The 27,716-nt window shown below is 33.5% G+C and overlaps 3 protein-coding genes across 8 annotated transcripts in view; 2 read left to right on the top strand and 1 right to left on the bottom strand.

Annotated features, from left to right (window-relative positions):
• Positions 1 to 23,359, bottom strand: part of LOC117216733 (spectrin beta chain, non-erythrocytic 2) — a 57,665-nt gene extending 34,306 nt beyond the window's left edge. For 3 of the 5 annotated variants that reach the window (XM_033463691.1, XM_033463693.1, XM_033463692.1), the window contains exons 1-3: positions 7,150 to 7,358; positions 1,843 to 2,093; positions 1,245 to 1,412 (exon numbers count right to left, since the gene is read on the bottom strand). In XM_033463691.1, coding sequence (XP_033319582.1) covers positions 1,245 to 1,412; positions 1,843 to 2,093; positions 7,150 to 7,186 — 456 coding nt within the window. In that variant the 5' untranslated portion in view covers positions 7,187 to 7,358. Of the gene's footprint in view, positions 1 to 1,244; positions 1,413 to 1,842; positions 2,094 to 2,738; positions 2,951 to 7,149; positions 7,359 to 23,055 lie in introns of those variants that run through there. The other 2 variants (XM_033463694.1, XM_033463695.1) reach the window with 2 other exon arrangements.
• On the top strand, positions 14,071 to 15,599 carry LOC117216735 (jerky protein homolog-like). Of its 2 annotated transcripts, none has more exons than XM_033463697.1 (3): positions 14,071 to 14,233; positions 14,618 to 14,705; positions 14,784 to 15,599. In XM_033463697.1, the coding sequence occupies exon 3, from the start codon at positions 14,786 to 14,788 to the stop codon at positions 15,515 to 15,517; it is 732 nt and encodes a 243-aa protein (XP_033319588.1). In that variant the 5' UTR covers positions 14,071 to 14,233; positions 14,618 to 14,705; positions 14,784 to 14,785; the 3' UTR covers positions 15,518 to 15,599. The 2 variants fall into 2 exon arrangements, with proteins under 2 accessions (XP_033319588.1, XP_033319590.1); XM_033463699.1 differs by having other exon boundaries at positions 14,541 to 14,705.
• Positions 23,360 to 25,232: 1,873 nt separating the features above from the next.
• LOC117216560 (ubiquitin thioesterase OTU1) lies at positions 25,233 to 27,295 on the top strand. The gene is made up of 3 exons (XM_033463349.1): positions 25,233 to 25,903; positions 25,976 to 26,292; positions 26,381 to 27,295. Exons 1-3 carry the CDS (start codon positions 25,504 to 25,506, stop codon positions 26,597 to 26,599), a joined length of 936 nt encoding a protein of 311 aa, XP_033319240.1. The 5' UTR covers positions 25,233 to 25,503; the 3' UTR covers positions 26,600 to 27,295.
• The last annotated feature ends 421 nt before the right edge of the window (positions 27,296 to 27,716 follow it).

Below are 27,716 nucleotides of genomic sequence, written 5' to 3'. Positions count from 1 at the left end.
TCCAACAGGTACAAATTTCTATATTACCGAGATCTCAAATTATTCTTTCGAAGGAAGAAACTCGAAGGTTTTTATACTTTATATTATAAACTAAAATCCTATATTTTACGTTCTTCACTTCTCTAGAGACATCGAACGCTACACGTGTGCATAGCATTTATGATTTTGCCCAAGAAAGATGATCACGATCAGAGTCTCCCATTACCGGAAGTAGCAGCCACGCGTCGCTTATCTCATCTTTTCTCTTACGGTTTCACGTGTTCATTCTTCTGATTTTGTAGCGCTCTTAAAATTCGCGAAACTAAATCACTTTTAATTTTCATGTCTGGCATCATTTACACTTAACCGTAATTAGTCAGTTACTTGAATAAAACGGCTGATAGCTCGAGTGTAACGAAACGATCGAGCAAACACGAGTCGGATGCCAGATAATACATATAGCCATTTATTAATGTTCACGGCGAGGAAAAGCCTCGCCGGTAGAAAATTTCAATTTTCACTTACGTAACAGCGCCGCCCCTTACATAATCTCATAATCGAATGTAACGCTGTCGCGAAATAGAGAAGACAATCGTGAAAGCGTGAGAATTATTTCCTACGTCCTCTCTAACGAACAATTAGATACATCGATGTAGTGAACAAAGCTACTAGAATCTATACCTCCGGGAGAAATTTTCTAATCTTACCTAGGAAGATGTCGAATATGATAATTTGTTCATTTATGAAGATATCTTAAGATTAAGAAGAAGATTTCAAGAAAAATTAACTGTCAAGTCGTTTTTGCTTGATTATGCCAGGAACTGTAAACTTTTAGTGTAAATATAACCGTTGCAAATATTGAAAGGTTGATGCAAAAGCTATCAAAGATTAGTAGTGATGACTGTCAATGAAAACGCTCGGTTCTATAACGTTAATTTTAAAGTATAATTTTATGTTCTTCTAGAAAATATGAAACTTTGTATTTCAAGTTTCCCTAGATACTATTTTTTAGATTTACCTAAATTCTTCTAGAATCATTTCCTGAAATTAGAAATATATAGGGATCCCTAGAATCATAGGTATCCCTAGAATCATAGGTATCCCTAGAATCATAGATTTCCCTAGATATAATATTTTTTAAATTCTCATGTGACTATTTGTGGAATAGAAACAAAACGTATATGTATCTGAAATACACCTTTGAAATCCATAGAAAGATGAAGTTCATTTGAATAATATGTGGGAAAACGATTAATTAATTCTACCTTTGTATGAAGAAACGCCAGAGATTTGTTCACGTTCTCGATTTTGTGCACCCGCATGCGACCATTGTTAGGTTTAGCCAATCGTTCACCGGAGATGATCTCTAGCAGTTTTAGTAATTTCTTGCCGTCCGCTAGATCCGTGAATAAATCCTCCACTTCCATACGTGCCTGCGAAGTGAAAGTAATCGATTCAACAAGTCTCCGGATTCCTTCCTATATAGATATTCTAGCGACCCTAATATGACGTGTGTCATTCTTATAAATATCTTAGGTATTTGTATAAATATCGTATCATCTACATTTTCTAATTACTCTTTTACCATTTTTTTTCAAATTATTTTAATGTCTTTTACAAGCAATTGAGAAACGTTGTATTCACAGAAAAGTAGGCCATTTTTACAAATATCTTTAGTATTGTTATATTTTAATTTTAATTATTTTAATTATTTTTAATTACTTTTCACAATTTTTAAAAAATTATTTACAATTTTTTCCAGGCGGTAGAAAGACAACGTATTCGAAAAATTAAAAGATATACTCTCTTAAGAATTACTGTCTCTTTTATAATATCGGAAGTTGTATAAAAAGCAAAATGTACCTTCAACAGAAACGAGTTGATCCATTTGGTGAATGTCTTCTTCTGTATATGCAGACGTTCCTCCTGCAGGGCCTTAATACGGCCCTGCTCAAACCTCAGTGTATCTTCCCTCTGAGTCATTCTCTTCTGTATATCAGTACCACCCCTGAATTTGTCGACTCTGGACGGTGGATAGTTTGGCGTGTAGTCGAAGATGTAACTCCTTGTTTGGGGTGCGGCGCCAAGCCCAACACCGGGCACATACTGCGCCCCTGAAACCAAACATTTCACCAAAATTAGACACGCTTTGAACACAGCACCTTATTTGGAAAGGAAACACTACTAACGGAAATGGAAATTTCTGTTTTCTTTCAAATGCGATGTTTCGTAGGAATGTTAGGGGAATTTCTAAACAGTTCTATTTTAGTTGTAATATTGGTAAAATATAAAGCTTTCCTATAAGTAGAGCACTGAAAATCATAACGGTGTAAAGAGTAAGTCATAAAAGTAATATATTTATTATTATACAAATTTCGCTAAATTTTTCAAATCATAAAACTAGAAATAGAATATTCACAAACGTGAGGTTGTAATTTAGTTAGTTATGGCACTTGTATAATACTCGATAGAATGGTTCTATCAAGAATTGAAATATGTGACTAAATTCAAGTTCTCATAATTTCGCTTATATTATGCTATAATTCTCAGTGCACAAGAAAGTACGATACTATTTCTTTCATAAGTAAATGAGAATTTCAATTTTTAATATCACGCATTACAATAATATTTAACTTAAAAATAGGAAATTATTTTTTTAACTCAAATGTTACATATAAAATATTTGTGTTCCAGATGCTTAACTTCGCACTAACTCTAGAATTAAGGATCAAGAAGAACAACGAGTTCCCTTCCTTCACCTCATTGCACAGTAGAAAGGAAGCAGAGCCCTATTAAATCCCAGTTTTCCATATACACACTAAGTAAGCAATTCAAGTTCGCGTACACATTTATTCGGTTGTTGTTCGGTCCTTATAAGGCGAGAAAAAATTTATGACACATGCCGACGATAGCAACGATAAACCGGGGACAATAATCTCGTCGAGTCACGAACACTGGTAAAAAACAAAACGGTTCTCTCAGGTAAACGTCGTTCGCGCTTACTCTTTATTTACCTTGCACACGTTTCGCCACAATGCTGCCCCCTTTTTTCCCCTAGTAACCACGCTCGTCCGCCATTGTCCGTGAACGACGCATTAATTTTACCGGTAGTTTAATTCATGAAAGTCAGTGAACAAGATTTCTTTTGCAAGGGTAAGATTTAAACCAGAAAATTGAGCGTAAAATCAATCATGACTTTTAATTAACGATTCTGACAAGATTTTCAAAGATGTTTGAGTTTAATTTGATTAAAAAAATATTATATGCTAAATAAAATCGGAAATTTATGTTGAATAGGTGTCAACACTTGTTTTAGGGATCACAAATTCGTTTTTATACTTTTCGATAAAGTTGGGTGGAATTCTTTATTTCGATCGTTAATTTATACGAAAACTTAATTAAAAAAAATTAATTTTATATTATATTTCAAGTTTTTAAATTCTTTAGTAGTTTTATGATCTTTTGATCTTTTGATCTTTTGATCTCTTTAGACAATTACGTATCATATAATCCTCGATAACGATTCATACGATAATTTATCAAAGATAAAGGATCATCACACAATAAAACATCGTAAAAATTTAGTAGCAAAATTACCTTAGTAAATATGTTATACAAGATAATCCAAAAATAGATGATATAGTTCAAGGATTTTTTCTAAAAACAGGTATAAGAAGAGTTCTAGAATTCTCCTTTAATTTCGTCATATTTACATTTTTTATCTTCGTTATTCTTTACCCTTAAGCATTTTTCTCTACACTGCTCGTTATATCATTTGTACTTTTAATGTTGCTTTACTTTTAATGTTCTGACATACATACATTTTCTTCTTATTTCGAATTATTTCTCATATGTATGTGCATGTGTTACAGATTATTAAAGAGAGATAGAACTATAAGTTAGCAAAAGATCCGTACATTTTCAAAAACAGATACTGTTAACTTGCCAATGTAATCAGTAAGTACATTAAAAAACTGACGATAGTTGTCTGAATGGTACGAAATGGGGCGAATAATAAACTCGTAACTCGCCAAAAAGGATGGATAAAACGAAAGTTTTTTAAAACACACGAATTATACTTATTAGAGTTTAAGGTGTTCAAACTCCAACAGTGTGTTTTATCGTATTGATGTATATCCAATAATCAACTCGTATCGCAGAATTATCGTTTAAGAGATTAATCTTTTTAAGTATTTTATATTTTTTCCAAGACGACAAAAAGCATTATTACACAGAAGAATTCAATAAAATAACCCTGATGACTTTCATTAACAATGGATAATTTTCTATTTCTACGACGATGGAAATGATTCTTTCACTCTCAGGGAAGATACCTTATCGGAACCTGGCGATAGCTCGTGATTGAAATAGTCGAGCACACTGTGGCACAATTCTCCTTTTACTTCGTGTAATTTTATGTCGAATGAATTTTATATAATTTTAATGTAACCCTTGATATTGTTACGAGCTTATACAGCATTTTGATATTTAATAAGATTATTCAAACACTTTTTTAACGAACTTTTTAAATATTTTTTCTAATCTTTCTGTAGTATATTTTTAACACTAAAGTAAGGTACGTAAAAACATTCTTTTTAAGTGAGTTAGAGATAAAGCAATGGAAATTTATGGATAATAAAACGACGGAATCCAATTTAAAGACGTAGTTCTCCGGCTACTAAAACTTCCATTTATTACTCTATGTGCTACTTCAATTAATAAGTATACTGATCTTCTGTTCTAGATACATATTCATTTGGGCTTTACAATTATCATCTAAAAATTATATAAACTTCCACTACAGCTTATTATCGATAATACTCTAATTTAAAATTATCTCCAATTCGAAAACACAAATTATTCAACCGACAACTTATACGAACAAAATTCTAATTTTATTAATTCATTAAATAAATTTTTCTATCTAAACGATTGAGGGAAATAAGAATTGCAAAAGGATGACAAATCGTTACCACGAACAATTTATTCCGATTAGTTCACCGAACGACGCTTATTTGAATAGTATTTATATCCTTCATTATTGACGCTATGTATCTAAGCAGTGACTGGAGGCATTACAATTAATTGAGCTCATAACTAAATACGTTCGTGCTGTGATCGTTAATGTCTACATACACAACGCGTGTTGTCGTTGAAAAACATATTCGATAAGAGTGTTCATTATGTTAATGCAATGCTATCTTGGAATTGATGTCTGACAAAAGAAGTTAGTTTTCATTGCAAAACGACTCCGCTAATTAACACGAATTCGTCGGTGAAGATATGTTGTTTGTAGACATGTCGCACCTGAGAATTCTTGCACTCCTTTTAGATAACGACAATCGAGAAGTTTAAAGTTAAATATTGGGAAAACGATATTTACACGATACATCATCGGAATATATTGTTTTAAAGATAGCAAGGGCAATATAAAATATAAATGATACACATTATGTTTATCATATGATATACAGTATATATTCATCATAACTTCACTAGTATGAGTCACTAGTAAAATTTAACCTCTTAACTTCCATACATCCTGTTAAACAAGCATACACATAATCCTTGAAATGTAAACCAAATTTAATCTACTTTGCAACACTTGCAACCTAACCTAAAATATCTATGAAATTAATTAACATCAATGTTATCATTGAAAAATATTTTTGTTTCACAGGATATATAGTTAAAGAAACTTTTTATCTCTACTTAATTATAGTTGAACAACGTCGATATCGATATGAAAGATATTCTTCCTTCAAAAAAATCTAGTAAAGACGAACTTTTTGTTTAAATGTAAATCAAGTTTAACTTGCTTTCTTTCGTTGAAACTTAACCTAAAGTATCTACTAATTTAAACTTAAATAATATCTATGTTTGTTTTGAAAAAGTATTTTTCCCGCAAGAACCTAATTGTAAGGAACTTTTTACTATTCTAAACAACAAGAGAAAACAACAAAAGGTGTAGATATTCAAGAGAAGAAAAATGCGAATTATATACGCCAATGAGGAGAAACGGCAACCTCAGTGGTTAGCTCGCGTTCGCACTGAAAAGCGTGCCAATAGATGGCTACGTGCAAACCGAGAGGGCAATGACAAGCAGGTAACATCGTAGATTTGATTAAAATGCTTAAACTCTGTCTCTGTCTGAAGCTGTTCGTCGCTGTTCTAAGCCGTTGGAAACCATGTAACGCGATTGTAACGCACGCGCGTGTATACGCTTGCGGATTCTTCGAGCGTAACGTCTGCAAACACAACTACTTGCACACGTTCGTGTAGTTTTCAGCGAACCTTACTTCTGAACTTGTCCGAACTAAAATACGTATAATGCATGATGTTATGATTTTTCTAGGAAATTAGATTCTTCAGTACTTATACAGTAAGAACTTCAGTAACGATGAGAGACTAAACTAGAATGACTATGGAAGAACTTAAAGTAGTTTGTATAGAATCTAGGGATAGACTATAGAATTTTATGTGTTCCGTAATGTAAGGTTAAAAAGCAGCCATGATGGATTTCACTGTAATAGAATTGTACAGAACAAATGTATGTATTTAGAGTTGAAATAGAATGTAACTGGTACATTTGAATACTTTAAGGCTACATTTTAAAAAAAAACTTTTAATTTCTAATTATAATTTTAAAAATATTTAACCTTTTCCAGCATGATTTACCTCTAATTCAAACTATAACCAGATCAATTATTAAACCCTATAAATACTCTCAAATTATATCAAAAAAATCAAACTTCTCTATTTAAAAATAAGCTTAAAAGTTGTTTAAACACAAAAAGACAGTAAATCCCGATAGAAAACACGGATCGATTAAATCGTACGAGCTTAGCCGACGAACAGCTAAATAGTAAACGACACTCATGGAGCTCTAATTACATGGAATGCGCGGCAGGATTTCGATAGATAATCTATCTGTTAAGATAAACTTGCGTAGATACGGCAGTTTCCAAATCGCTCTTCTACCATGAAAAGACTACCACACCCATAATCCCTTTCGATAAAAAGATACAGAGATCTTAACCTATCAAGGCCTAATCCTATTCAATGGCCTCTAATCAAAAACTTCGTTAGAAACTCAAATGCGATCCTTTATTCACGTTTTACGATCTATTGATTCGCAAATTAAATTACAACTGGCTAAATTCAACGTACCATGATAATAATTGCCTGACACGGTTGTCCCTTTCATTTTTCAATGGCCGTTGATCCACTGGTCTGCTTTCATGACTTCTTTCACCAAAGTCAATATCATGAAAAATTGTCGAAAATCACGACTCGATATCGAAACGAGGAGACGACGAACGAAGAACGATTGGACGTCTACGAATGGCGACACCGAACTGATTCAGCTGTTAACTCAAGACCACTTTAACTGCCAGGACTCTTATCGCGTATCGCGAACATTTTGTGTCCGTTCTTTTATATAATAACGTTAACAATAAGTATATGAGTATAGAGCACAATTCTTTTTCACGAATGTATGCGACATGACCGACTGCCAATAACAATACGTAAATTTTTATCGTTACTTGTTTCGCAATTGTAAAGTTTCGTGATATATTATCTGTCAAAAGCAAGTGGCCAGATATTATACGTACATATGTTCTTCCGAGCGGGAATGTACCTACCAATGGCGTAGCAATTAAGTTATCGATTGTAATCGGGTATATGTAAATTTACATATAAAATTAAAGTTTATGTTAATAATAATAGCACCTTTTTTAAATTTGGAAATTGTTAAGTAAAGGTAATTTAGAATTCGGCTGATTGAATGGTAATGATGGGTGAAATAGGCAATCTCATTTTAGAAAAAGACGAAAGAAAGAAAAACGCACGAGGACAGAAAAATTGTATCATTATAGTAACTTCCGTAGAAAATAAGATTAAAATAGCAAGTAAACTAGAAATAATGTCGATAATAATAGAGCAATACAATAATAAAATATGAATAAAATATGTTTACAAATTCAAATAAATCATAATTTGCTCGTAGCATGATTAAGCATGCATCGTTTTCAAGTTGATTAGATGATCGTTTGTACATAAACTGCAATGCAATTATGCAGTGGAGCACGAACCGTGACGTTTTCATAGGGACGCGGGCTATGTAATGTGTACGTTAGAATGAATTTACATAAATTAAACGTACGTTGTATGACCGTGATAGAAGAGACGATAATTTTTTAAGAAAGTATTAGCGGCTGTAATTCATAACTTTTTAATTCAAACTTTCGTGTGTGAGTTACTCTTTGGTTTCGGCCGCGAAACAAATTTTTAATAGTTTAAAAATGATTCAAGATTTTAATTTTCCCCCAAATTTAAACAAATGGTTATTCTCTGTGCGATAGAAAAGTATGATTCGATCGAAAACGAGTTACAAAATTGTTTAAAAAATGTGTAGCTTTTATAGAGCAAACATCTGCCAAATTAAACTTAATGCTTGCTGTACAGCCATTTAAGTCGAAGGTCTGATGTCACGAGGTAGAAACACGTACGATAATGAATTTTTATGGCATTAGCATATCGTCATCTAGTGATGTAACGTCTTCAAACATAAAGAATTATTGAAATGTTCTTCACTGTGACAAGAAATGAGAGATCGTTTCTAAAACTAGATAAATACACTGAAAAGAACGAATTGTTTGATTGTCCAGTTTCAATCGTGTGAAATAGCAGTGACTTTGAAATATTATCATGAATTTGGTGCTTTTACTTGTTAAATTTTTAATATTATTAGGGAATCTGTCAACGTCTACCAACAATGTCAACATACATTTACGTCTTCGATATCTGTCAACAGCTTTAACGTTGGTCAACATTTAGGCCTGTTAACATCATTCAACATCATCAGCTTTTAAACATTTGTCCACACGTATTACTAGTAAGTCAACATTTATAGATATCCTCAACTTTTGTCGAGTCCAATCAATATATAATACATAATTTACGGCTATCGACATTTAATAGTATTTTCAACATTCATTCTATGAAATAAATAATATAAAATATAACTTGTATGAAGTAAAATTCATATGTTGAAGTAAGTCATTTCATAAAATAACTTTTCAAACATCCAATATCATTATTACATGGCAAACGCCTTGCCTTGTGTGACTTGTTCTGGCGATTATCTGATAGAAGTGACGATGACGTTATGACTTATAAATCCATGTCACTACTACGCCTTTCTTTTTTTGATAACGCCGATACTCAACATATTTGATAGAGAAAAAAAGAAATACACAGGCATACAAAAATATTTGCAACTTCGTTGATACTATGAAGACTGGTGACGCGACACTAGCGCCATATGGCCGTTAACTATTTACTGGCGCGCGCCATTTATTCATCCAATCTTGAATTTCTTTAATTATTCATTGATTCTATCTTTTTATGTTTCAAATATTCAAACGTATTGAATTTTTCCATAAACATAAGAAAAATCATATTTCGTTATTTCGTGACGTGAACGTTACGCCCGATGCTAGTACATATGATACTTATAGTATATTATTTCATGGAATCATTTATTCGCTTAGTTTCCATTTACTTTCGATTAACCTTCCACACGAGGCGTAATAGAAAGTAAAACGAAATCCAAGATGAACCACCCACTAATTTCCCATACATCGCCAGGATTAATTGTACTTACAAATTCTAGAAGGAAATCTATAAAAAGCTACTAGATTGATCTAGGAGCTTAATTACTTCCTTCTTGATGTTTACAACGTCAATTTTCATTTGCTTTAGATTTCATCGTTCAGTTTCGACTGAAATAGCCAGCGTATAAGCTCGTTTATTCGGACAGCAAATAGGAAGTTCGAGATTCGCCCGGAAGCACGCTACATGCACCTCGACACAGCTACAGAAACACCTCAATGATTTGCAGCAACGTCTATAGATAAGAATCAATGATTTTTCGACATTGGTTCCAGATATAAGATGTATCAAAAAGCAATTTTTTATCTCAAAACTGAAAAAGATAATCGGTTACATATTTTTTATATTACGAGGATTATTTGTACTTCTTCATACGCAATAATTCATTCATTCTTATAATTTTTACATTGTACCGATCTTGTCTATTTGTCAGTTAAGGAAACATAGACTATCTAGACCAAAAATAATCGAAAACTTTTAAAAGGGCTTTTTAAATAAGTAATTAAACTTTGAATTATTGACATAACCTTTCAAGCTTCCTTTGATATTTTTATTTATACAAATTTCCCAATTTAACGACTAAAGATAGATTACCGAAAATAAGAACGAATCAGAGGAAAAGGAAGAATGAATCGAAGATGAAGCGTTCGACGAACTTGGAAGATGGTCGATCGCTGCCAGGAAGTACGAAATTGCCCCGGAAATGCGTCGTACGCAACGACGGGGCAGGGAAGACCGTGGCAAAGAAGACCAGGTGAAATCTGAACCGTATTATTATCGAAACTCGTCCTGACTCACCTCGAAAACAGATACCAACACACTATTGACACTGATAACTTAAACCTAGACAAATATTCATCTGCTGTATTACACACGCGCTCGCAACCAAAGGAGACGAAATATAGAATGTGGCAAGCTGTACCAAGTTCAAACGATATGACGACATGTCTATATTTGGCCACCCACTGACATTACCAACGACAACGATCCACTCCTGCAACCCTATACTTTTCAATGGCACTTGTTGCTAGCCGTCTACCATTTTGACCGTGAATTTAGTAGTTGAGGATCGTTATGTAGGTTATCTGATGGAATATTCCAACATTCAATCTTTTTCTAACCTATTTGTAGTGATATGAATAGAACATGTAAGTTGTTTCCACATTTGAGGTTAGTTGTTTTGAAAAATAAAGTCCCTAGACATTGTATATCTACATCATGTTAGATTGAGAAGTTGTAGGATAATTTTTGTTAACTTATTCGTAGTAGTATGAGTGCCATCTATATGTTGTTTTCACTTGAAATCAGTTGTTTCAAATAATATCTCTGGGTGATCGAATCAGTGTATGTTTATCTTATGCTAGATTGAAGAGTTGTGTGATAAAATGAGTAATACGAGTATTATTGGAGTTTATAGCCAACTCAATGTCATTTCCAGGGATTTAAATACAGTATGAAGCTAGTAATAGCTAGGAATGCAGCATCTTTTCTTCCTTGTGGAGGCATACGATTACAAATATAATTTTTCAAATATTCTATGCTAAATTAAGTATAAGTATAAGAATTATATGTATGTAATTCTTCTTTTACTATACAGTAATATCTTCTGAAAGAATCGGAGTTCCGTAGAGAAAAAATTTAACGAGCAGGAAGTAATATAATCTTTACGATATACCATAAGCAAGCCCTTCATTCACTTGTTCCGTATAACAGTTCCTTACCGGAAGTGTTTCTTCATTAAAGGAAGTAGAACAATGACGTTACTATGTGAATGAACGTAAGACACCAAATACACAATACGTACGAAAACTACAGAGTATTGCTAAAAAATTGCTGTTCTCAGAAGAAACGAATCTCATAATCTCTAACTAAATTCAATGTTTTATCTAATAGGTTAATAATTTTTTGAACTGAATGTTGACAGTGTTTTGTAAGTTTCTTTCCGCTCACGTAAGAGACAAACGCGTTGTTTGACGTAATTCGATTTTAATTTAAATATGATATCACTTCTTGAAATAACTTTTATGGTCCCAATCTCGTTATATGTTACTACAACTGAGTCATATTTACTGATAAGCCAACAGTTGGGATAAAATGCAATTTGATTACTCTAGTTTGCATAACTGTTTTGAAATTATGTGGCTGAAACTTATTTTCATCGTTTACATCATGGCTAATTAGCGAGATCACTAATCTTGATTATAAGACGATTAGTTCTATCCCTATCATTTTTATTTCAGCCAGTTAAAATACAATTATTTCCCAGCTTGCGTTCGAAATACTGATAATTTTCCGCGTAGATTAGAGCAAGCAATAAGACTGCAGCTAATATTTACATAATTGCGAAATGTTCCATCGCGAACGAGCTGTAATTTATTTAGCCGCTTGGCAGTTCGTTAATCCAGATGACATCACTGGTTTCTCAGAAGTTTACACATGTTGCCGACATTTAATTTCAATTTCACGGCGTCATTACACGCCGCAAGCTCAATAGGAATGCCATCACGATGTCTGACCAAGTGCAATGGAAGATTCTTTCCGGTTTAATTCGTCCCTCTTGCTTGAATCATCGCCAATTGTAATACGTTCACCGTACACAATTTTGAAAATCCTTGGGAATCCAAAAATTAGAAAATTTAAGTAGCCAAATATTTGATTATTCAGGGATCTGAAAATTCTAAAATTTCAATATTTGAAAATTTGAAAATTCCAACATTTGAATATGTAGAAACTTGAGAATCTCAAAATTTGGATTCCAAAATTCGGATAATCAAAAATTTGGAAATTTAACAATTTTTTAGTTTAAAAATGTCAGTAGTTAAAATATTCTATAACTTGAGTACGTAAAAATTATAAAATTCGTCGATTCGAAGCTGAAATGAACCGCGCTGTATTTTTGCAACATTTGAGGCTCTTTTCATGAAAAATTGCACCTCACAGTACAGAGTCATAACGTTTACACAATGACCCATTTGTAACAAACTGTTCGAGTCCCTGCTCGGTTAAGAAACAACTACCTCGCTGTTAGCCACAGGAAAATACTTATTACGATAATTATGGAAAGAGAATAATAATTTTACATGATCTTCCACACAATGTCATTGACATTTACAATCAAATAAAAGAAAGAGCCATATTACATTTTCAATTCCATAGGTTGAATCAATAACATCTTATCTTTCGAAAAGTTTGTTCATGGAGCACCCTTAATTGCAAGACGTTAGTGAGTCATTCGGTTTCCTGCGGACGTTAATTGTTAAATTATAACTTTCGCGGAACAGATTGGGCAACTTGTTACATTACGTAATTATCTGTGTTCTCGATCTCGAGAGATGAGGAAGAAGATAAATCAATGTTTCACAAATGTTTGTTCGCGCGAATTCTTCACTGACTGTCTTTAGGATCAAAAAATTGACGAACTTTGTCACGAAACTCCATATCCATTAACTAAGACGATTGAATATGTTACTTTACCTCGTTTCAGTTTAACGGGCCATATTATTTCACCTAACCTAACCTAAATTTCAAAGAAACATTTTAAACAATGTATAACAATTTTCGCTTCACCCGCTATACTAAAATACATATTTTAGCATCTCTGGAGATTTTCCACTTATCCGCTATGTTTCCTACATCCCACGCTGTATACGGTATATTACAACTTGCAGATCGGTCTACCTGTGTATTATCGAGAATGTGGCCGAACGGAACGTGTTATTTCATAGAAAATGGGCATACGTGTATCATTTAGTCGAGAACATCACTGTGACTCGCGTTTCTGATCTACGCAACAACGTGGCTTGCAGTCCCTTTTGTAACTATCGCGTAAACTCCCACGTGCCACATTAGGCCACCTTTCATTCTCCAGTTAGAGGCACGAATTCACCGAAGAATTTACGTCGCCGGTATACGAATACAATGGACTGGAATTATCCAGACGCGTTTTGATATGAATATCGATGAGCCGCCTTATCGAACAGAAGCTGTCGACGCTCCGATATAGCGGATATATATATATATATAATGTCTTCCTATCTTATTGATGAAAAGCGACTTAAAGTAGAGTTACTATTTATGTGCGAAGTCTTTTATGTGCAATATCTTTAATATTTTTATTGAGGAATAAAAGACGTTGCGAATGAAATGTTTGTAAGTAAATCATGGTATCTTGAATAAAGAGAGATAGAAGGATAGAAGGAGAGATAGAAGAAAGAGGAGAAAAGTGTATTTCATAAGAATCTGCTAAGGCCAGAGGACTCATCAGTTACGCTAACTTAGAAAGCATGTACTCGTGCCATAGACACCCTGATAAGAAAGTTGAGAAGTGATACGTATTTACAATTACTGATAAATAGAAGAGAAAGTACTAGCATGAAAGTGTTGTACGTCGGCGTAGTACGAAAATGTAGGTAGCCATCTGGTGGTAGAGTTGAGAGTGTCTGTACATGTTCTTTCCCTTCCAGTTGGTTAAATAACGTTTAGAGTGGGAATTCAAATATAACAGTGTTGTAAAAATAATTAAATTTCGTTAAAGTGAAAGTTGTTCAAGTATTAGAAAAGAAAGAGAGAACAGAAAGTGAGTTAAAGTTTTAAAATAACTACTTCATTTGCTTTGATTTTCATTGACACATTCAAGTAGTTGGAACGAGGTTAGATGACATAACCTATAAGTTAGCGGTTTATTAATTATTAAAATAATACAGTTTCAACATTTATAGACAATTGTAAGAATTTATATATAGAAAAATATATCGTCCAATTGTTTAAATATTTAGAACGAATTTATTCCATTTTTTGTTACTCATATAATTTGTTTACTTTTTCTTTAATTATTTTAAAACCACGAATTTTAGTGGAAATCACTTGCTAACAAAAATTGTTAGATTTACTAATTTCAATTATAAATCCTTCTTGAAATATAAATTAAAAGCTCATTTCTTCTAATTAATTGTATTCATAGTTGATCCAACAGAGTGATTCTTCAATATATCATAAATATCACACTGCTAGTGTGATTAATCAATATGCTGCAAATAGGAATGCTACAAGTAGGTCAATGGTATTTAAACTTAACAACTGTTTTTATCTTAATTGTGTTGTGTTTCTTTGATATTTGACATTTACAGACATGTCAGGTAAAAGGAAAAAAGTGACTGTAACCATAGCAAAGAAGTTGAAAGCTTTGTACAGGATTGATAAAGGTGAGTCATTGAGAAGTATTGCTATTGATTTAGGAGTAGGAATATCTACTGTTTCTGATTGGAAAAAAAACAGAAAGGAGATTGAAGATTTTTGTGCCAAGATGGTTTCTAGAGATAGCTTAGGCAACAGAGGAACAATTAAAAAAGCAAAGAATGTAACACTAGATGATGCACTGTATATGTGGTATATTCAAGAACTTGAAAATGGTATTCCTATGTCAGGACCTATCCTTAGAAAAAAAGCTCTGAGTCTTAATAAAAAGTTAGGTGGTGATCCTACTTTCACAGCAAGTGTAGGATGGTTAGGAAGATGGAAAGCCCGACATGGTATAAAACTGACCCTCTGTAGTCAAAGTTTACTGGAGGATGCTGTCACTAATAACAACTCAGATCGATTATTATTAGAAGATGATATTGTGAGTGCGCGTTTATCCACTCAAGATGGAGATGACATCCAAGACTCTTTTATTGATAGATATCATCAAGGAGAAACAGATGTCAACCACCTAGAAGCAACAACAATGCTAGAAAAATTGATAACTTATTTTGAACAGCAAAATGACACTTTAGAGAATGATTTAATGATTCTAAAACATTTACACAATCGTGTATCAAAAAAATATTTGCTGACTCTAAAACAGGAAACTACTGTTTTGTAACATAATACTCTCAGTGTATAATTATTGTATATGTCTTTCTATTATACAATTTTTTAGTGTAAATAAATTTTGCAAATATATATTTTTTTACTCTTGACCTACTGAGAATTATACATTGAATTCTCATGAATGTATTTAGTTCACTCTTCTCTGACAAGTTTATAGATGTTTACTATAAAAGTAATCACTACCTCATCAAATTTTATATTTATTTTAAAATATGTAGAAAGGATATTTTTATAGCAGGTGTCATAATATATATAGTAAGTATAGTAAGCGTATGGTAAGTGTCATTTCTTAAACCTTCAATTTAAGGAATTCAAACGCTATCATGTCAATTTTTATGAAAAAATATAAAGAGATTGTATTAAATGATAAAAAGTAAAATAATTTAGATGGAAGCTAAGTGACTAAGATTTATATTTTTCCCTAAACCAGTAGCGCTCTCTCAATCATAAAATGGCACGTCAATTAACCCACTTTTTCTCTACTACATTCTTCGTCTGTACTAATAATAAGTAACTGAAAAGAAAGCATAATTAAATAGTTATTAACTATATCCTGTGCTCAGCGAACTTAATCACTTTTCGGATAATCCAGCCATTTTCAATCAACCAATTGATTTACCTCACCTAGTCCAATTACTTTTTCAATGACTATCTAATCGGCACGATAACTTAAAACAAGACGTTAGGGGTGAATATCCTCCTGAATATTTTTTTATCACGCATTCCATCGTATCGTCCAGACTCTAGATCGAACGTTGAAACCCGAGAATCTCGATGGAATCGCGGCGATTCCAGTTTCTGCTCCGTCGCTCTGATTCGCTCGGCGAATTTCCAAGAAGTCTGCCTATGCCTCTCTAACGGGCCATTGAATTTCAGCAAAATTGCGTTGCGCATACTTCGCGCTGGTGGAAAAGCCCACGATCGACAGAATTCACCGTTAGATTATGAAGATGTTGCAGATTTTTTTACCCTTTTGAGCGGAAACCGAAACGGACCATTACATCACTGCTATGCGAGAAAAATTTCCGTTGTATAAATTGCTTCCTGTAAGAATTTGTGTACCTTTTCCTGTCAATATTCTTTGATACTTCTTCTTTGATCTTCTTCTTTTTCATTTTTTAATGGAGGTGTTCTATAGTATGTACTGAATCAAGTGCCTACTCAAGGTCATTGGAAAATGACCTTTACTTTTTCCCTTGCACTGCATACTTTAATAATGAAACTACTGAAACCTTAATTTAGGTATTGTGACTATTGATATATCTATATAAATGAATATATTAATAATCTAATAATAATCTAGGCAATTTTGCAGATTACCGACTTTTCCCGCCGTAAAAAAGAAGCTACAGTCAAAATAGGGAAAAATGATGAGATTGTGTAATTATCATAATCTATCGTATAATCTATTCAGTTGATAATTTAAAAGATAGAAGATTCATAAAAGATGGTTGCCCTGAGAGACCCTGCAGATGTTGGAATGTTCTCACCATGCGACACTTGTACTTAAAAGAGGGCTATATACATGCTTATATATTGATAGCATGAAGTGGAGTTTTTTCAGTACACTGTGAACGAGCTGTTAAATACAGCGTGAAGACACCATTAAATGGGAGCAGGAATGAAATGCTCGTAAAGTGAAATGATCGGTGAAAAGTGAAATGAGACCGTATCAGTGTAATTTTTCTGTTCGATCATAGGAGAAGACGCATCGAATGATAATGAACCGTTTCACCGAGTTGAGTGGTGAAATTCGAATGAGGTCGATGACCAAAATGATACGCTTTTTACCTTGTCTAATGAAAGATAACGAGACTCAATTCAAATCCAAGATAGACATTTTAGAAAATAGAAAATGAAATGCAACGATATGAAAATGTGATAGGAAAGTCGGAAAAATTTATGGCTGTATCATATAATAGTATTTTCATCGTTCCTTTTGCATTCTTTCGAATTTACGGTCGAGAATAGGCATTGAATAATGATTTCACGCTACCAGGTCAGAGATAGCGTTGCAGCAAGCCAATTGAAAACAATTTATTCCTTTATCTTATCGTCATTCCTGCATTAATTACACGGGATGTTAAACGGTACAGATTTCTATTCACAGACGCCTATTCACTTGTTCATATTTCCCTTTCAATCTCCTTTTATTATTATTTTCATATTTATTTTCATAGTAATGATATTGCACTATTTGCTTGATAACTCTTCATTAATCTTCTTCACATACCAATACAGTAAATGTTTGATTCGATTGAAATAAAAATTTTGCCAAAGATGAAGAGCCAGTGTTTCTTAAAGTGGCTATAACTCGAATTACGTACATCTCTAGTCAGCTGATTTTAAATGTTAATGTATTCTGTCGTTTGTTTATAGGAACACAGTCTTAGTAGTGGAATTCGTTTTACCATCAGAATTATGACCAATGACTAGGATATAAAGTTTCTAAAGATATACAATGCAAAGAGAAAAACAACTCATTACCTATAGAGAACAACTATTATCCATATACATATATATTTTGCAAAATAGACATCCAAATCCCTCAAAATACACGGCTATAATTTATAAAATTTTTACAGAAAACTACAAATTGATCATTTTAATTATTCTGGTAATTTTTATGCAAAACTTTGCTATACACGTGTTTTCTTTTTTTTTGGTAAATGTGATAATCTGCAAAAATTTGGTCGTTAATTTTTTAAACGCTCTCTATTGCATTCGACAATGATTCCCGTAGTGACGTCAGAGGCGTGTAGAAAGTTGACAAGAAAAATCTACATTCCTGCATGCGTTCTGGCAGTTTTACATTCACCGTCGCGACGTGGCCGTCTACTAGAAGAATCCGACCGCGTGTACGCGCCAGATAAAACTCCGTTCCTTCATATCGTATTCTGTCGACGCGTCTCGACGGGTCACGTATGGGGGACTTACAACTAATTACGCCAATGAGAGATGTCGTTCAAGATGTACGGCCAAAATCTGCCTTTTGTCACTCGTGTCTCCGTTATCCGTATTTTGTAACAGTCAAAACAACTGAGTGAGAAATGGCAACTTGAAGAAAACTACATGAATTGTACACCAAATTTGAAAGAAACTGTATATACATATGTTCACTGTCAACTGTACATACATGTATATACATTTATTTCATGCATTTTCGTCACGAGCAATTTCTGTTTAAAAATGTACGAAAAATGTACGATACTTGATAATTAATTAATTTCTATGTATAAGAAGCTTCAAGAGCTATCTAAAATACAACTTATCCTTTCATCCTGGGGCAAAAATCGTAACACTATATTTATTCTACGTTTGTATCAAAAAATTTAGCTGAAAAATTCAGAAATTAATTGAATTCCATTTGTAAGAAGATTCAAAAGCAAGTCAACGTATAATTTATGTTTTCGTTTTAGAGCAAGAAGCAGGAGCCATCACTGTCCTACATTTCTCCATTCATGCATCCTAAATTCCTAGTTTCCCCTAGTTGCGTGGTAAAGCATAAAGACGCCCCCACCATCGCGTAGTTTGAAACAGGTTGACGGTAATGGCGATACTCGAGTCGGCACAATAACATTGCACGCGGGAATTTTTTCCCGTGGTCGTTCGTAAATCCACGATTGACGGAACGCGGGAGTACGCGTTAAGCCTTGAAGTCTGTAACCGGAGTCTTGGTCTGTTCGCTTGCGTCTTGAGTTCCAGGACTCGCCAAGGATCTTTCTCTTCGTCTCTTTCTTTCTTCCTTCTTCTATCCTCCTCGTTTGCTACGAGCGGGCTCAACGAAGAAATGGAGGGAGAAAAGGGGGACTTTGAGAGCGGTCCAGCAACTCCCCCAGAAAACGTGTATGTGCGCGCGCGCACGCATGAGAGACGTATATACGTTTCGTTGTTAATACTCTAACTAACGTTGGATAGCGATGGGAATGATTATCGTATTTTACTCATTGCTTGGCATTCACAGATTCGTTATATGTATATAAATTTGAAAATTAATTATATAATCTATATTATTAGTACTGCATGAAAAGGATGAAGTGTCAATATATAATTTATTATGTATTTGACTTGGAAACTTGTAAGCAAATTCTGCATAACACTGTGTATAGATATATATATATATATATATATATATATAGGATTTATATGTGATGGTCATATTTTATGGTCTTTCGAATATTCTCCATATTGATAGCTTTTATGGTAAATGTTTACAAGTTATGTTTGACGAAACGTAAGTATTTAACAGGGACGACCTTGAAACGACTTTGAACGGAAGAATCCTTGACAAGTGTGCTCACCGGACGATACTGAATCTGTAACGCGTGTTTACATTTGCATATTAATGAGCTTCGAAACCGGATATTTTTAGGTTCTACTTTAATTATATCGGCTGGTGTCACGCGAACATCATGTTTTGGAAGCAATGTTTCTTTCAATCTGATAATTCCTCTCGGCGTTATCTTATGAATTACGCATCTCCATTTAAAAATTTACATCACTCCATAATCTCTATTATACAGCGTTTTTTTCTCATCAAACATGTCACAACATTTCTATTATAATTATAACAAACAATATTTATGTATTAATATCTTATCGAGCCAGTAAGATCCCCACGGTTACATAATCTAACATAATACATTTTGTCAGTCGGCAAGTCTATCAGTTCTACAGCGTGTGACATATTTTGCATATTTGTAAAAAGTTAACGTCGAATAAACTCAACAAATTACCAGGCTTCGATTAAAATAAACAATCCTGAATAAACCAATTTTCGCGTTACATTTTAAACACAACCGAAGAACGGTTACACCCATCGCTGGTTTCACGCACACGACTTTCGCCCATCGGACGAGCATCGAAAGGGACCGCTGGTGGAGGGAACGCGAAAAGTACGATTGGTGGGGGGAAGAAAAACGACTCCCAAGAAAAGGACGCAACGATAGGGAGGAAGTGAGAAAGACAGAAAAAAACGACATCCATTGAGAATTACGGTATTCGTCGAGTAGTGAGTAGAGGAACGGACAGAGTGTTGGAGGGGCTCATTAGAAACTCAAGGCACTACGGCGTGGCGGCGCGCGCGTAATATTATTTCCTCGTGGAACGCAGGGGCTAAGGCTGATCAAATGCCGGGTACCGTTCGGGAAAGGATCGAAGTCCGCTCCAATTTCACGTGCAACGACGCCAGCGCCCCGTTATGATCGCTTCGCTCAACAGAGAGAAACTTGTTCCGACCGCGGGGGGAAAAGGAAAATCTCCACCGGTCTTTACGCTCCCTTATGCATACATACGTACGCAAGCGCGCGCGCGCGCGGTTTTCCAGCTGTCCGTCGAGCGACCTTTGCAAACGACCAGTTCTCCTCCGCGAGGAATTCTGACCTCGTAACGGAATGACTCTACGCACAAGCTATTAGACACGGGAATACGGGGACGTAAGATATCGTCACAAGGGGAAAGCTATTGCGGAACGGGTATCAAAGTGGATTCTACTGTGGGATGCAAGAATGGAGTTAGGGCAATCAGATCTTTTTTATATAAAATGCACGAATTGTTTATTATTTTATATTATATCATAGTGGAGGATAACAGAAAGTTTAAAGAATACAAAAGACAGAACAATTTTAGAAAAAAGATTTATAATTGATCGAAACAATAAAATTATGGACAGATATAGATAATATAGATGACTGTTATGAAATATTTAGTACAGCAAAGTTATTATACACAAATATGAACTTTTAAACTTTCTTTTATTTGACACTAATGTATTTGTTTCAGATTGTATTACTATACTTCTAAAGTTGATCACGCTGTGGTAAATTTTGTGAATCGTTGCCATTAACGCATAATTTAATATTTGTCAAACACTTGGCTAGGTGTGATGTCAACAAGATTAACTGTGAACAATAAAGGTATCAAATGATACAGTATATTCATATCAAAATATCTCCTTACTAATTCACTTTATAAATCCTAACTCTACTAGCATTTTACACATCGATATTAATTTGTTAATGATATGGAGCATGTGTAGAAATGCTATTAACCAAAATATGCAATTGATATCATCCTAACCTCTGAATTCATTCCCATCTATAATCTGTAGGTTCTTAAGACGCAGATGCAGATGTGATAACGTCTTCCAGTGGTTGGAATAGCGATGGTGATAGTTGAAATTTGATATTTGTGAAACGAAAGTGCGCGAGATTTGAAAATACCGCCATTATTTTCTATTGCAGAATTCATGTTCGAAGTAACAAAATGGAACAGAAAGATATTTGATGTAGTCGTAGTTGTCAATAAATCAATATCTGATATTGTTAAGTTGATAATACTTATACCAATAGAGTAATAAATGAAGTAATATAGAAGAAAATTATGTACTTTGAAATTAGTAATCAGTTACTAATCAAACAAAATGATATACACGTATAATGCGTCATCACTTAGGGATTACAAAAAAAAAAATTCTTAAGAAATGAGGCTCAATGCGAATGGAATGATGATGATGAATGGTAAAAAATTTAAATTTCTTTCGCACGATTTCCTGGTATCGAATAAGGCCCTTTGTTCCGTTTTTAAGCAGTCCTCACGCGATCCTCCTAGTTTCCTTAACCTTGCGTTCTTCGAATTTCTATGTACATATAGTTATATTCAATATATATTAAAATCTCGTTCTCGTTTCAAAAAAGAAGAAGAGTTTAGATATTGGTAGAGATATTCTAACATAAAATTGAAATAACATAAATAATAAAATAATAAATAATAAATAATAAAAAACAAATAATAAAAAATGGCAATACAGAGAGAAAGCACATATTCGAAAAAAAAAGAAAACGAATTCAAATTAATGCGAGACTCGAAAAGGCTAATCTCGAAAAGATCAAGGATATCCTTTCGATCAATGCGACGAGTTCGCAAAGATCTCGGTGTTATGACGAAAGAAAGTCTTAAAAGAGCAAGAACTTTCGTACACGACTTTTTGCTACTGTTGAAGCGGATCACTGGATCCTCTATATTTTACACGAAATGTCCCACGTGACCCGTCGACCTTTGCGCGCGTAAATTTTCTGTTTGCCGACCAAGCAGTTCGAGGATGATAAACAAACTCGAAATCCTAATCTAACCAGACAGTATGCAGACTGTTTAGTATTTTTCTTCTCTTTCATTCGTACGAAATCTGGAAAATTTCGTTCTAATATACATACAGTAGTTACAAAAAGTACGTGCACATACCATTATTTTGCAAAGAACCATCTTTTTATCAAGTTAAAGGTTCCACATTTCATTTCCGTAGTATTAAATTTTTGTAGTCATACTATTGGATGATATGACACTTAATATACTTGAATTTAGTTAATTAGTATACAAATGCTATAATAAATACAGTGGTGTATAAGCACTTTTCGTAGTTACTATATGTACCAATGTAAATCGAATATACATCGGACTAGATCGTTCGATAAGACACACGGTACGATCGATCGTTTCGTGGAAAGGTGACAGGTCCCTTAACTGTAGACATACCTTTTCAACGTGTGTACGAAGCTTATCCAAAACGCAAAAGCACCTGTGTGCTGAATCCGTGAGAACACTCTGTTAAATACACTTCCTAAGCACACTGTATTCACTAAAATGTGCACACTTAGGTCCGTGAAGTTGTTACAAGAGATCTGATAAACACACGCGCACACGATACAAACTGAGAAACGCACGCTTCAACTTTGTACTAGCGGTAGCGTGTCGCGCGAACCGTACCGACGTCTGCGCCAATGCGTTTGCGGCTTCGAACTCCAAGCGGTTCTTCGACAATTCCCGCCGCCCTTCCCCTGAAGTTAGTTTCCACTGGAGTTTCTTTTGGAACGCCTCACCTCCCGTTTCGGTGGGTCCAGCAGTGTTTCAAGAAGATTGCCGAGTAAACCTCGCCATCTATGAACTCACAATGACGCTAGATTTATTTTCTGATGATAAGGTTGGGCTCGCGCGGAAATTTGACCGATGCAAAGTACACTTTTGCACTTGTAATTAAAAAATAATTCGCATACGTACAACGAAAGTCAAAGAAATTGACATTTTTGAATTTTTTAAAATTCCAATTCCTTCGTTTTCAATTTCACCAATGTTATAGCAGAAGTATACTTTCCGCCAGTCCATTTAAAATGTCATCATTCTTGATACATTCAATTCTGACAGAATCTGAATTATATTTTTGAGAATATTTTTAAATTTCTTACTTACTTAAAAAATTGCTTGAAATTATGTGTTAATATTGACCCGGTGGTCAATGCATGAACTGAGAACACGATAGATGTGATATTAAATATGTATGTACTAAATAGGATTAGGATTGAGACTTTGCGTGTCACGTTCTGAAATACCGATCTCAAAAAAGACCAAAGTGTTTCTTACGCCCTCTATAATTTATAATATCGCGTTAATTGCAAGCACAAGTGATTGTAATTAGTTCGTTCAAAAGCCGTTCGTTTATCTAGACAAAACTTTAGCTATTTCTCGATTAAATAAACTTCTGGTCAATGAATTCATCTATCCGAACGTCAACTATTATTATATGAACGAGAAATCATAAATGGCAAAGAGAATCAGAATAATCTTCATTTATAAAAACATAATCGCGAATGCAGCCAATTAGCTCACATTACTTGCTGTATAACTCATAATTGTATCATATAATATGATACAATTAGTAATTATATGTCAAATAATAATGAGTTCCAGGTCTCACCGCGAGGAGGTTGCTGCATGTGGAGACCCACCCTGAAAACAAATTTCAATTAAATCTTGAATTAATCATACAACGCGATATGAGACGCTACTTTGTATTTGCATAAATATTTAACAATCTTCTAACTAATCTAATAACTAATTAACTAATCTTGAATTGATGACGTAACATGTAGCACAAAAAATGGTGCCCTATGGTGCCCTTTAAAATATGAGGCACGATAAAGGATTACATGTCATGTCTATTTTGTTCAAATCTGGCATGAATATTTAAAATTGTATTATTTTAGACATTAAATCCACTATTTTCTATAGAAGTTAGTATTGATTTGTATCATGTTATAAATTGAATTTGTCCGGAAATAACAAGATTCTATATAAAGTGAAAAACGTTATAGGTATCAATTTAAAAATATTAATTCTTAATCTTATCATTTTTGTGGAAATACTAACATTTTAAAAATCTGTTCATGTTATCATATAACGTACAAGAAATGATTCATCTTTGTTCCTTCTCTATTTATCTCACAAATCTGTTATTTATAAAAAAAGCTTTGCGTATATCGAGAACATCCAATACATATACTACTATGATATAGACGAGAATTACCACTATATAATACCGCGTAGTTTTCCCTATTAATCAATTCATTGTGAAATTTGTTATATAACCCACCTATATAAAAAAACTTATAAAAAACAGTAAAAAAATGTTAAACTCCCATTTTTAATCGATACAACAATAATACAGTATCATTTCATACATATTTAATAAAATACGTCATAGACAATAATAATTGAGCAATAACATAGTAATTTTAATCAACTCATCAGAAGCGGTCGTTCGCATCGGTAACACAATCTATCCTCTATTATCAAATGTCTAAATCAATGGTTAGAAAAAGACGAGACGCTATCAATATAATAACACGAAAGTCCCTACATTTGCTAACGTTATAACCAACAAGCAGTTACGCTAGTCGGTGGTGGAAATTACGGTATTTGGTTGTGTGTTAAGTTAAGTACAACGATGAATCGCAAAAGATAGTCGGTATCGGTGAAAAAAAATACGCGACGTATGTGTTGCGAATGATACCGCGTTCCGTCCTATGATATAATCTTCGCCAGAAACTCGAGAAAAATCTTGTGGCGCTGTATTTCAACAGCTGATCTAACTGGTACAATTCTCCAGACAAAATTCTCGTTTCTAGTCAGCTAGGTGATCCGCGATAAATGATGGCCGGATATGTATTGAAAGTTAAAACGAAATCGGGTCAAAAGGTCGTGAATGGATTGCTCCCGCAGGATAAGTTAGGCAAATTACGATCAAAATTAGTTGAGATAACAGGAATACCGGCTGAAGCGCTTCACGTTCTTTGTGGTTTTCCACCGAGGCCAATTAATCTGAACGACGAGACGGGCTCTCTCGAAGCTTGTGGCATCATTTCTGGGGACACCTTGATCGTCGAAGAGAAACCACCACTTTACAATGGGAAACAGAACTCTAAAGATATCGGTCGATCTCATATCGTCGATGAAAAGGGTTTCGCGAATACGCCTGGTGTACTAATGAAAAAGGTCGTACCAGCAGATAATTCCTGCTTATTTACCAGCGTTGGTTATGTTCTCAATGGTACACAATATAAATTGTATTAATATATTTGTGCTATATATAAATATATATATACTGAAAGTATATTTTCAGGCAAAGTTGATCCTAGCTGCGCAGGCTTTATGAGGGAGATCATAGCGAATGCTGTAGCATCAGATCCTGTGGAGTATTCGGAAGCTTTCTTGGGCAGACCAAATCCTGAATATTGTAAATGGATCTTAAAACCAGAATCATGGGGTGGAGCCATTGAATTGTCAATATTATCTAAATTTTATGGATTAGAAATAGCAGTAATAGATAGTATTAATGCTATAATTAATAGATTTGGAGAAGATCAACATTATGCTCAAAGAGTTTTTTTGATATTCGATGGAATCCATTATGATCCTTTATATTTGGAACCACTCGATGTAAGCGTAAACAATTATATACATATACATGTTATTATTAGTTTTGTTCCTCTGGTTTTGACTTTTTAATTTCTATCTGCACATACAGGGAGGCAGCATTCAAACAATCTTTCCCACAGAGGATGAAAAGATATTATTCGAAGCAGCTGAACTCGCGAAAGAAGTAAAATCTAGTCGTCAATTCACAGACATTCAAAAGTTTATGTTAATATGTAATGATTGTAAGGTCAAACTAAATGGTCAAACGGAGGCTCGGCAACACGCCAAGGAGACAGGTCACATGAATTTCGGCGAGGTAGCCGTGTAGCGAATTAAACTGATCCCTTTACAATTGTCGATCACTTTTAAGCGGACTGCCATTTGAAAATCCTACTAAATTCAAGTCTCAAGCAGAATTTTCTACTTAGGCGAGGCTTGTAAGCGGACTAGCAATTTAATATTGATACTTTGTTAATTTAAGATATATGCAGTGCACTATGAGGATTGTTTAGACATGTAATATACACAGATTTTTAATTTTGACTAAAGATCCAAATCTCTAATTAAACGCCAAAATTTATGTAATTACCTTTATTGCAGTTCAAAGAACTGTCATTGAACATAGCCAAGTATATTCTATCTACATTGAGTACATTTTTATTTGTAGTTTATTTATTAGATTGAAATTTATTTATACATTTGAATTTCAAATTGATACAAAATTCTGTTTATTTTATTTCAACTAGTATATACTTGAGATAATTGTGATTATACAAGAAAAAATTAATAATTATTTAGTTATCTAATACTAATAATCATCTGATTATATAATTTTAATAATTACTTAATTATCTAATTTTACGTTATTTTTATTTAAGATAAATTTGTTGATAGTAATAATATGTTAAAGACTATATTCTTTGGCGAGATTAAGAATCTGTGATACTTGGTTAAATTTGCCTAAACGGAATTCATAGCCTTACTGGCAGTAAATGTGTTCCACATATATATATATATATATATATATATATATATATATATATATATATATATATATATATAAATATATAAAAGGAAGTAATAATATTAAATAAATCATAAAGTTGATTATAAAGCGAAATGGAGTTTCACTTAGTTTCGCTTCTAATGGCAGATCAATTTAGCACCGTTAATAGCGAATTTTATAAGAATAAATTGCAGCTCCTAAGAGGGAAAAACGAAAAAATCTAATGGATCACTGTTAAACACTAAATAACATCACACCTCTATTAATAAAGAAATGTTGCTTGATAAAAAACCACAAAATGTTATCTTAACAAATTTGATCTCTATTGCGATAGTTTAATTTACAGTCTAAATATGCATATAATATAACAAAAAGATAAAAATGTATAGTTGTATAACAATCCACCAAGCTTATATACATACATGATATATATAATTAT

The sequence above is a fragment of the Bombus bifarius genome, unplaced genomic scaffold, assembly GCF_011952205.1.
Source record: "Bombus bifarius isolate JDL3187 unplaced genomic scaffold, Bbif_JDL3187 scf7180000007973, whole genome shotgun sequence".
NCBI classification, from domain to species: Eukaryota; Metazoa; Arthropoda; class Insecta; order Hymenoptera; family Apidae; genus Bombus; species Bombus bifarius.
This window is presented reverse-complemented; position numbering and strand designations above follow the sequence as displayed.